General features: G+C 42.9%; 1 protein-coding gene across 3 annotated transcripts in view; it reads left to right on the top strand.

The window, feature by feature from the left end:
- Positions 1-12,550, top strand: part of RIPK1 (receptor interacting serine/threonine kinase 1) — a 47,918-nt gene that overhangs the window by 20,133 nt on the left and 15,235 nt on the right. For all 3 annotated transcript variants that reach the window (XM_072152483.1, XM_072152485.1, XM_072152484.1), the window contains exons 3-6: positions 28-181; positions 3,552-3,689; positions 5,748-5,982; positions 6,346-6,495. In XM_072152483.1, coding sequence (XP_072008584.1) covers positions 28-181; positions 3,552-3,689; positions 5,748-5,982; positions 6,346-6,495 — 677 coding nt within the window. The remainder of the gene's footprint in view (positions 1-27; positions 182-3,551; positions 3,690-5,747; positions 5,983-6,345; positions 6,496-12,550) is intronic.

Here is a 12,550-nt window from a genome sequence, read left to right on the forward strand (position 1 = left end):
CCCTTGTATTTGCATTATGTATTACAGCTACAACAAAGATCTCTATGAAGAGGGTAAAATGATGTATAAACTCAACCATGAACGAATTGTAAAGCTGCTTGGAATCATCTTGGAAGATGGAAACTATGCTTTAGTGATTGAGTACATGACCAAAGGAAATTTGCTGCATGTTTTAAAACAGGTACAATGCCATGTCATCCATTGTCGCATTATCATCATGGCTTGCAAGATTAGGATTGGGTGTACCGATAATCAGCTAATGTAAAAAACAAGAATAAATACAAATCCCTCTTACACCCCTCAGATGTGATACCTGTGATACGCATAGCGATAAAGTATTCCTATATTTTCTAATTTGATGTTAGAGGTATTGGTCCTATTAACTGAATCCATACCATGTTATACGCTTATGTGGTGATTTTAATTTCTTCTCCTTTCTGACAATTTTTTTTAAATCACTTTATTGTGAAGAAGGTACAGTTTCACATTATGACAATATCACAGTCGCGTATTTTACCAGAAACAAGTAAGGCAACATGTTCAACCACCCCATTACCTCCCCTCCCCTTCCCCCTGCAATCTGGTCAATTGCCCCTATCCTTATAGCTCTTCCAGCACCTTCTCATTTTTAGGAGACACACCGCAACTCACTCCCCTATTAGTACCACCGGTCAGACCTGTATACAACTCCATAGCAATTCCTCTGAGGCCACCCCCGAACAGTCAAGCCACTTATCCCATTGTTTCTCAAATTTACCCACAGCTACCCTTTTCACATACACCTTCAGCTCCATCCATATAGTGTTATTCAGTGACCTCCTCACTTCCCTCAGTCTTGGTGGGGCAGCATCCAACCAGTGCATTGCAATAGATTTACGCACCTTGTAGCACTTTAGCAGCCGCTAACTGTTCCTTTCTTTTGCCATCAAGCTCACCCACATATCCTAACATGCACACTTTCGGGTTCCTAAGCACCGTCACTCCGTACACCCTGTGCATCATTTTCTCCACAGGATATCCAATTCCCTGCATGTCCAAAACATATGTATGTCATCTGCATCATCATCTGAACACCTCGGACAGCAGGCATCCACCCTCAAGCCCATTATTTTCAATACCCATGGCGTCCGATACACTCGATGGAGCAGAAACAGCTGTGATCGTCTTTGCGTTACATTTAAAGTAAGCGTACTCGGAGATGCCAGTACCTCGTCTTCCATGTCCCCAACTCTCTACTGCCATTTTCTCCTGACCCCAACCATTGGATCTCCCACCACCTCATCCAGCAATACCCTATACAAAAGGGATATTAGTCCCCTCATAGTCTTGGCAGGCACCTCCCCATGCATTACTTTTATAGAAGAAAATGTCACTTTCTCCAGGACAAATTGAGCCTGTACCTCCTTTCTGACTTTAATTAAGATACCTATTTTGTATGTTCAGCAGTCATATTGGCATTCATCTTTTTTTGAGGGTCTTTCCATTATTTGAGAAGTGTTGACACCCATTCAGTGTGCAAATTATAGTTGTGTCATCAGCCTCTGACAGCAAGTGTCACAATTTAGAAATGGTGGTAAATTTACCTGTGCCCTTAACATACCCTCTTTTTAAAAAGTAGCAGTGATGTTGAAAAACACCCTTTTTTTAAAAAAAATCTAGTTTTTTTACCCCCCTTTTTCTCTTCAACAGATACAAACATTACATGAATAAAGAAAACATAAAGGGCTCATTCACACTGCCGTCTGCGGGGCCGTACATGCGGCCGCAAATTTGCGGCCGCATGTACGTCCCCATAGACGGCAATAGCGGCACGGCGGGGATCCGGTGCCACACATGTGTGGCACCGATCCGGGCCGCACACCGCAAAAAGATAGAGCAAGCTCTATCTTTCGGCGGATGTGCGGCCGTGTGCCGCTATTTCCTATGGAGGGAGGAGGGGTCACCTCCTCCTCACCTCCAGCACACGGCGGTATGCCCGCACGGCTGGCATACCGCGTGTGAATGTACCCAAAGACTAACACAGGCAGTATTTCTTTACAATATCACATTTGTAAAAAAAAATACAAAGACCCCCACCCCCCTCCCCCCCTCCCAGAACAATTCCCCTCCCCGTGAGCCAGCTTCAACTATAAGCAATTGTTGCCTTATTTTCTGTCCGGGGCATATTTTACATTTTATTTCACCTATGATATTTGGTAGTTGATATTCAACACTTGTTCTTAGTCTAGGGCTGCTGATGGTAATCCAGGAGTGTCCATCCATTTCCCCCATATTTTTTCATAAGTGCTATACTCCATTCTTATAACTGCATTCATACGATCTATTAATTCCTTCTTATCCGGAGGTCTAGGCCTAATCCAGTGTGCCGCTATGACTTTCCTAGCCTGGTACAGAGATCTTTGGATTGCTATGCTATGAGATCTTGTAAGATCATACACTTGGAGTACTCCAAAGAGATATGGAGACACAGAATAGGCCATACGTATAATCTCTAAAACTGCTTTCCATAAGGTGCCCAGTTCCCTGCAGCCCTACATCATGTGTAATATATCAGCTGCCTATGTACCACATCTAGGACACTCGGAATTGGGCCTAATACCCATCGGAAAAAGTAATTCAGGAGATTAATATACCCTGTGTAATAAAAGTAATTGAGACATTCTTCAAGCTCCACTGGGGGAAAGGATAGGTACTAGCTCTAACACTTCATCCCACTGTTCATCTTCTAAAGGACCTACCTCTCGGTCCCATTTAGCACGACACTTCAATTGTGTGTCCTTTATGGAGCCACTAAGCAATACTGGGGCACATTTACTTACCCGGTCCAGTTGCGATCCAGCGGTGGGTTCTCCGACGCTGATTCGGGTTCTGCCGGGATTCACTAAGGTCCGTGCGCCGATATTCACCAGGTGTCGCTGCTGCGCCGAGGTCCGCTGGAGTTCACCTGCTTTTTTCTGGTGTATGTGAGTGCTTGATCTTGCGACACAAATTGCTTTTTAAATTCTGCGTTTTTTCCGAATCCTTCGGGTTGTCCGGTGGCCACGCCCCCTGATTTCTGTCGCGCGAAAGTCGGCGCGATTGCGCCAAAAATCGATCGCGTGCGCCACAATCCCGTGAAATACAGCGCAAAGAGGAAATATTCGGGAAAAACCCGACGGATTCGTGGCTGAGGACCCTTAGTAAATGTGCCCCACTGTGTCTGAGTAGGAAATCAATCCTTTGGTAGAGTCTGCCCGTAATACTCTGTTCAGCGCCCCTCTGGCACCCACGAAAAATACCCTTTTTAGTTTATGATTTATTTTGCCACAAAATAGATGAATGTCCCCCAGTGAAATTCAAGTTGAATATTTGAACATAATCTTTCCAGTGTGGAGGTTTGTTAAAGTGTTGTGTCATAATTTTATGAAAATCACAGAAAAACCATACCACATTGGTATATACTTGTAGGTAGTATATTATGGTGCAACAATGTTGTTTGACTAACAAAATATAGTTATCATTACTGAAAAAGTTTCTGTTTAATAAAATTTTGTTATATGCTGTTCAACCAGGTCAATGTACCAGTTTCATTGAAGGCTCGATTTATTATGGAGATTATTGAAGGAATGATGTATCTACATAATCAAAATGTGATTCACAAGGATCTGAAACCAGAGAACATATTAGCAGATGATGAATTTCATGTGAAGGTAATTTTTACTTAGCATTTTTTTAAATGTAATGGTGAAGGGTGTAAAGAGAGGAAAAGTAATTAGGAAACGTTCTACTTTATTCCCTTTAACCCCTTAATAAGAAGGCCTAAAAAGTCTTTAATACTTGGGCATTTTTAGCAAATTTTCAGATGTAGAGGTTTAAGGGCCATAACTTCATTTTATTGTGTGCTACCTTACATTTTTGTGAAATATAGGGCATAGTGGACATGCACCAGAAAAAATACATTTTTACAGGTTTTTGTACCTTTTTTAGTGCACATTTGCAACTTTTTGCAGTAAAAGTTACAATTTTAAGATAGGTCCCTGACCAGCTCAAAGCTGGTAATGCAACAAATACCGTATATATACTCGAGTATAAGCCAACCCAACAAGTGGTGAACTGCCCTGCAGCAGTCCCCCTAGAGGTGAAATGCCCTGCAGCAGCCACCCTAGTGGTAAAATGCCCTACCGCAGCCCCCCTAGCGGTGAAATGCCCTGCAGAAGCCCCACTAGCGGTGAAATGCCCTACCGCAGCCCCCCAAGTGGTGAAATGCCCTGTAGAAGCCCCCCTAGTGGTGAAATGCCCTGCAGCAGCCCCCCTAGTGGTGAAATGCCCTGCAGCAGCCCCCCTAGTGGTGAAATGCCCTGCAGCAGCCCCCCTAGTGGTGAAATGCCCTACAGAAGTCCCCTATTGGTAAAATGCCCTACCGCAGCCCCCCTAGTGGTGAAGTGCCCTGCAGAAGCCCCCCTAGTGGTAAACTGCGCTGCAGCAGGCCCCCTAGTGGTGAAATGCCCTGCAGCAGCCCCCCCCTAGTGAATTGATGTATAAAACTATAAACTTACATACGCACCTTCCGGCGCTCCCCACAACTCCTTTTCATAGTAACAGAGCAGGCAGAGACACATCCATACACTCTGCCCGCTGGCACACACTATGACATCAGCAGTGGCGACACCACCGCATGCATGTGTCTCTGCCCGCTCTGTTACGAGTGCAAATAAGTAGGAAGACGAGCGGCGCGGAGCATCGTGGAGGGCTAAAAGTTGAATATATAAGTTAATTTTTTTATACACTCATGTATAAGCTGAGGAGGGGTTTTTCAGCACATTTTTTGTGCTGAAAAACTCGGCTTATACACAAGTATGTACAGTTAGTTGCAAGAAGTAACACAAGAGAAAGGTCAAAGTAGTGATAGTGCCCCCTCTCCCCCACCCAATTTAGTTTAAAGTTACAGTGGAGCAGGAGAAAGGTTTATACATTGAGAGTATTGTAACCACCTCCATGCCAAGTGGGACACTGCAGGGACATATGCAATGGTACCTTGGCTATAGCTGATGCAGGTTATAGTACAATGGTACAACAGGGGGGCCAGGGCCCCTTAGTATATACAGCACAGCTGTACCAATGTTCCCTCCTGTGTTCACATGGCTACGAGATGACATCCATGTATACCTATAACATGGTGCAGCATGTGTCTTATGCAATATACTGATTTGCTATAGTGTTCATTTAGACAATAGAGCAGTGATGGCGAACCTTTTAGAGACCGAGTGCCCAAACTACAACCAAGACCCACTTATTTATCGCAAAGTGCCAACACAGAAATTTAATTTGTAATTTATACTTCTCTGTCACAGCTTTCATTGATACCAGCACCTGAGGACACCAATAAAGCAGAAAATAGAAGAAATTTGGATGATCATTGTAGCTTTGCTCCAGGGTCCCATAAACAGGAAGCATTGTCAGGGCCGGAGCAGAAGCTACAATGATAAACCAGATCTGTCCACACCTTCCCACTCCTCCAGTAGTCCCAGGTAGCGCTGCCACTTTAAAATAGCTCTGTGCACAGCAAGTCCTGGGCTGTCTGGGACTGCAGGAAGATACCTGGAGTCATCTCTGGTGATAGCCTGAGTGCCCACAGAAAGGGCTCCAAGTGCCACCTCCTGCACCAGTGTCATAGATTAGCCACCACTGCAATAGGGGACTTTTTACAGACTTTTTACAGTATTTAGTATGCAGAATGCTTTGTCAACTAAATTTAAACTTTATTTCAGATTGCAGATCTAGGAGTTGCGGCCTTTCAGAAATGGAGCACCTTGACAAAAGAAGAGACGGCTCGACAGAGAACTTATAGCCAGAATAGCATAACGACAAAGAACGCTGGGACTTTAAGTTATATGGCTCCAGAACACTTGCAGAGTTTAAATAGAAGGGCAACCAAAAAATCTGATATTTACAGTTTTGCCATTGTAGTCTGGGTGATACTGACCAACAAGGAACCCTATGAAAGTAACTAACATTTCACTTTTATTGTACATTATGTATCAGAATATTGTAAGAAGTGTTATTCTGAAATATTACCACACAATTTCAGGGATCTTATTTTTTACCTTAGGAGTGACCCAAGAGTAGATAAACATAACTCCATGTCATGAAAGCTTCAGTTGATCTGCTGAAATCACCTTATAGCTGTTTTTTGCACTACAGAGTAAATGAATGCAACCAGTTCACTACTGCCATACAGCTACATATGCCCTAACCGCACTCGCATATAGTTTTTGAACTATGGCACCTAGAAACCGAGCTTCACAGTAGTGAGTGGATTAATCCTGCGAATAGAAATATAATAATGTAATTCCTATCTTTCTTTAGATGCAATTAATAGTAGACATTTATCACATTGTGTAACTGGTGGTGACCGACCAGATGTAGAGGAGTGTCTGCAATGTGGTCTGGGAGAGGCAGCAGATCTGATGCAGTTGTGCTGGAAAGAGCAACCAGATGAAAGACCTACCTTTCAAGGTGAGATTTTGCCCTGTTTTTGTTTTTTTCCATTAATTAACCCCTTAAGGACGCAGCCATTTTGCAGGTTAAGGCTCAGCCCGATTTTTTGGATTCTGAACTGCGTCGCTTTATATGGTTATAACTTTTGAACACTGTTACTTATCAAAGCGATTCTGAGATTGTTTTTTCCCCACATGTTGTACTTCATTTTAGTGGTAAATTTTGGCTGATAAGTTTTGCGTTTATTTACAAAAAAAAAGAAAATATGATAAATTTTTAGAAAAATTTGCCATTTTCGAAATTCAAAATCATTGCGTTTCCAGGCAGATAGATTTACCACCTAAATAAGTTGCTGAATAACATTTCCCATTTGTCTACTTTACATTTTCATAATTTTTGATATGTCTGGATAATTTATTTTGATGTCACGCGGCTTACAAAAAGAATATCGCTTTTCCGGATTTTCAGAATTGACTATTTTGGGGATAAATACAGTTTGGAATGAAATTTTACATATTTAGCATCAAAACCCCCGTATATAACCAACCCATTTTCAAATCTGCACCCCTCAAGCTATCAGAAACAGCTTTTACGAAGATTGTTAACCCCTTGATTGTCAATTGAGTAATTGAATCAAAATGGAGGTGAAATTTAGAATGGTCAAATTGTTCCCTTATACGTTCATTTAGCACTAAAATTTACACATTTCCAAAATATAAAAAGAGAAAACCCACCATACAATTTGTTCTGCAATTTCTCCTGAGTACAAAGACCCCCCACATGTGGCCGTTACTTGTTTTATGGGCGCACAGCGAGACGCAGAAGGGAAGGAGCGCCCTGCAGCTGCCAGGATTTTAGTTTCCTCATTGGCCCCTTTTGAAGGCTATAAAATTTTCGCTTTTGCGTTATTGGGTCATGTGATGCCATTTTTTTTGCGCGATGAGATGCTTTTTCCATTGTTACCATTTTGGGGTTGGTATCACCTATTGTTGAAAATTTAGGAACTTTTTTTGAGGGCAGGAGTAGAAAAGCATCAATTCTGTACTGGATTTTTTACTCTTTTTTTTTTTTGGTGTTCACCGTATAGACTAATAATCATGTTATCTTTATTCTATGGGTTTATACGATTACGGGGATACCAGACTTGAATATATTTTCTTACGTTTTACTAAATTTGTCAAACAAAACCCTAATGTGGGGAAAAATCTATCATTTATGTATTGCCGTCTTCCAAGTGGCATAACATTGTTACTTTTTTGGCTACGGAGCTGGTTGATGGCTTGTTTTTTGCGGGACATGTTGTACTTTGCACCAGTATCATGTCGGAGTACACATGGTTTTTTGATCGCATTTTATAGCATTTTTTGTGGGATTGAATAGCTAAAAATCATAATTTTTGGAAGGTTTATAGCAGTTTTTTTTTACGGCGTTTATCGTGGGGGTTCAATAATGATTTACTTTTATTCTACGGGTTGTTACGGACACGTTGATACTATATATGTGGGGTTTGTGTTATGATTTAGACTTTTTTTTTAGTTATATGTCTCTTTATATGTTTTGGGGGTTTTGGGCATTTTTAGTGATTTATTACTTTATTTTTTTATTGAATAACATTATTTTTTTTACTTTTTCACTTTTATACCATGGGACATGAACAAGAAATCCTCTGATTGCTTGTTCATGATAATATTCTGCAATACTCATGTATTGCAGAGTATTATCAGTGTCAGCCTATACACTTGCATAGGCTGGCACTGTGCCAGTAAGATGACGTCACAGACGCCATCTTACTGGCAATTCTTGCAGGTAACTCTGGGGTCCAGATCGGACCCCAGAGTTACTATAGCAACGATCGGCGCACCCCGAAAACGGTTCGGGGGGGCCGATCGTGGGGGAAAGACCCCCCAGATACATGTTAGATGCCGCGGTCGCGCTGACCGCGGCATTTAACGGGTTAAGCACCCGCGATCGGAGACAACTCCGATCGCGGGTGTTACACTGGGGTGCCGGCTATCAGTCACAGCCGGCACCCCGTCTTTCCCGATGCCGGTTCGGCTCAGATCTTGAGCCAAACCGGCATCAGCTCAGCGTCCGATATATCGGACGCTGAGCGCTAAGTCACTGAGCTCAGCGTCCGATATATCGGACGCTGAGCGGGAAGAGGTTAATTGAAGTTGTATACCAAACTAAAGATTATAATCTGTACTTCCAAAACATACCAGTAGATCTTCATTCTAAAAAGTAGAAGAGAATCAGATTCTATACTCAACTATTTACCAACTTTGTAAAGTATTCTCAGTATATGGTTGCTGCAGAGCTTGCACTAACTTTTTACCAGCAGGGTAATAATACTCCTCTTATGATATTTGAGGAGTATTTTTAGCCGAGAGGATTATTAAATTCTCAGTAATACATATACCGGTAGATAACTCCTAAGTGTATATTATGTAAATACGAATAAATATTACTGTATTGATCCCCACGGGGGAAATTCTTTTGTACATTGTGTCCTGTCAACTTTTACACGTAGTTAGAGAAAGGCTTAACTTTACAGTTACATACATACACTAGCATGTTTCTTACATGTTGCTAGTTCCTTAGTTGCATACAAACATAGTTACAGGACATTGTGATACAGTGCAATACAAGTTAACATAACAACATTAGAATACATAAGGGAAACGATTCCAGGCTGAAATACACTAGTGACAATAACAAATAGACACAAACTAGATAGACATGCATAGGGGTTACTACAGTAGGGGGGTCAATGCTGTGCTGGTTGGGGTGAAACAGTGGTGTGCTGCTGTTGGTTTGGCAGAAGAGACAGTGACTGTAGCTCCACTTTTGCCAAGTAGCAGCGCTTAAGCTGTCTGGCCCTGGCTACCACTGGAGCCTTAGTACAGTGTTTCTCCTGACTTGTGGTAAGTACTGATTGTGGTCACTTACATTTGAGGACCTCCGATGATGCCATAACTGGTGCTCTTGGCTGCCAAGTTCCAATGCTCTGTTGCACCCAACTTGCAACATATAGTTCTTGCTGCTGATGATCCACTTGGTGCTAAAGGGGGGTGACCGGGTGAGAGTACAAAGTTGATGCTGCAGGGTTGGGGAGAAGGTTGAGCTGGAGCAGATGCACAGGCAGAAGCATATTATGGTGCCATCTTGACATTGCATTCTCCTAAGTGCAAGTCCACCAGATTTAGAATTGGTATGTTGGCAATGGAGGACAGGGGTAGTGGTGTGACTTTGCTTTTCAGATAACATTTTGAAAGCTTACGATTGGTGATTAGTAGTTTTAGTTTTACTTGCAGAAAGAGTCCCTTTGTTCACTTCTGGTTAAATTTTAGTATACCGTATATACTCAAGTATAAGCCGACCCGAGTATAAGCCAAGACCCCTAATCGACTTGAGTATAAGCCGAGGGTGGCAAATGCATTGGTCACAGCCTCCAGTATATAGTCAGCAATCCCCCTGTAGTATATAGCCAGCCAGCCCCCAGTAGTATACAGCCATCCAGTCCCCATGTAGCATACAGTCAGCCAGCCCCCATGAAGTATACAGCATCCATCGCCATTTAGTATACAGCCAGCCCCCTGTAGTATACAGCCAGGCCCCATGTAGTATACAGCCTGCCAGCCCCCATGTAGAATATAGCCAGCCAGCCCCATGTACTATACAGCCAACCAGCCCCATGTAGTATACAGCCAGCCAGCCCCATGTAGTATACAGCCAGCCAGCCCCATGTAGTATACATGCAGTCAGCCCACACCATGTAGTATACAGCCAGCCATCCCAGCACATAGAAAAAAAAAAACTTGCATGCTCACCCTCCGACGCCTGATGCTCCACACGGCTCCCAAGCCAGCAGAGACGCGTCCGTGCACACACCATGATGCAGCGTTCTCGCCGGTCGACGTCATAGTGTGAAGAGATAGAAGAGGAGCCGCGTGGAGCATCGGGGCGCCGGAGGGAGAGTATGTACGGTTTTTTAAATTGACTCGTGTATAAGCCGAGGTAAGGTTTTTCAGAACATTTCTTGTGCTGAAAAACTCGGCTTATACACAAGTATATACGGTAATTCAGTTTGTGCATTTAAATGGGTATTACCACGATTCTTATATATATATTCAGGATAACAAAATAACATATTCTCTAATTCACTGTTATGAAAATAATACAGCATTTCACAGATATAATTTCAACCCGTCTTTATTTTGGTTGTCCCTGGGTCTGACTGTAAATTTTCTCACTATGGTCGGATTCTTCTCATGAATAACTTCTCTTGTCTGCGTGGCTGCAGAGCTCCCTGCCTCTTGCCTTTCCCCCCTGCATTACAAGACCAACACAGAACCTGTACCATGATAATCTAAGCCAATTGTCAGCGCACCGCATCTCATAGCACATGAGGTGTCTGCTTAGAAAATTCCATACACACTGAATTACAGAAGCTAAAACAGCAATAAAATTGCAAAGTCAGGGGGTTAAAAATGATCTTTATTATGTGAACATCAGTAGGGGATTTTTTTTAGCTTTCTTTCATGGGCAAAGCCCTTTAAGAGCTGCACTTAGGAGTCCTAAGTCTGGTAAGACCAATAGTCAGCAATTTTTGCACCCAAAACATATTATTTATAGCTACTATAAAGGGGAGAGAGAAGACACAGAAAGAGTCAAGAAGTCTTCAGAAATGGCAGGGAATTAGTAATGCATACACATACCAATGTGTTACAGATAAAACAACTACTGCCTGTGATGGCTGGGCCTTCTGGTACTGAAGTTTGTCACTCTTCCGCAAACATTGCTATGGATATGCCAATAAGTGTGGTAGGTCCGTTGCACGCTTTATCCACCCTAGGGCCCCGGCCCCCTTCCACCCTATTCATACATCTGGAAGATCCTGTCCTCATTACCCAAGCCCATCTCCTAGGGCAGTGGTTCCCAACCTTTCTTTGCCCAGGGACCAGCTGTGAGCATAAATTTTGCTTGTACTTTGGGGGGGTCCTGTCTGTATATCCCACCTATGGAGATCCTGCCTACATATACACTATCTATGGGGGACCTGGCTGTATATGCTACAGGGGGTCTGGACTGTATATACTATAGGGGGAGTTCTGGCTGTATATTCTATAGGGGGGTCCTGTATATACTGCCAATGGGGGTCCTGCCTATATATATATACTATCTATGGGGATCCTGCCTATGTATACTATCTATGGTGGATCCTTGCTGTATTTACTAAGGGGGGCACTACCTATATATACTCTGTATGGCGGGTTCTGCCTATATATATATATATATATATATTCTCTGTATGGGGGGTCCTGCCTGCATATACTCTCTATGAGGGGGATCCTACCTGTTTATGCTGCCTATATATTAATTAGGGGAGTCTGGTATATATAATAAATTGTGGGTGGTGTACATACTTTAATTTATTCGGGGGGGGGGGGGCTATATATAGGATGTTTTATTTGTGTTGTCATTTGTTTTATAGGGGTATAAAATATTTAGGAGGACTATTGTCCAGGTGACATCTAAGAATGTCAGCATGTGTACTGTCAGTCACAAGCTTTCATTCTGGTGGCACCGTGTGGGGATGTTCGCAATTGTTAGTGATGTCAGCATTTTTAGATTAGGTTGCAGATACTTTGCATAGATATGTCTGCAATTTTGGCTATCCAAATATAGCAGGGTATCAGGGATAGACTGCTGGGGGGAAGAAGGAGAGGAAGGGGGCATCAAAAAGGCTAGAATTGGTCCTGGATATATCCCCTAGGGCAGTTCCTCAGCCACGGGCCATTACCAGGCCGCGGAGCACCTGGTCCGGGCTACAGCCAAACACTGAAAAAAAAAAAAACATTCCAATACGGACCTTCCGCATCCCCCTGCGTCTGTCTTCTCCTCTTCACTTTGCTTCCGCGTCAATGCACGACTCTACTGCCGTAGCATGTGTTGATGTTGTGGAAGCAACGTAAAGATGAGAAGACAGATGCAGGAGAAGGTGAGTATTGGATTTTTTTTTCTTTTTTAACATGGTGCAACTTGGAAAGGGGACATTGGAAGCAGGGGGAGG

This window comes from Engystomops pustulosus, chromosome 5, assembly GCF_040894005.1.
Source record: "Engystomops pustulosus chromosome 5, aEngPut4.maternal, whole genome shotgun sequence".
NCBI classification, from domain to species: domain Eukaryota; kingdom Metazoa; phylum Chordata; class Amphibia; order Anura; family Leptodactylidae; genus Engystomops; species Engystomops pustulosus.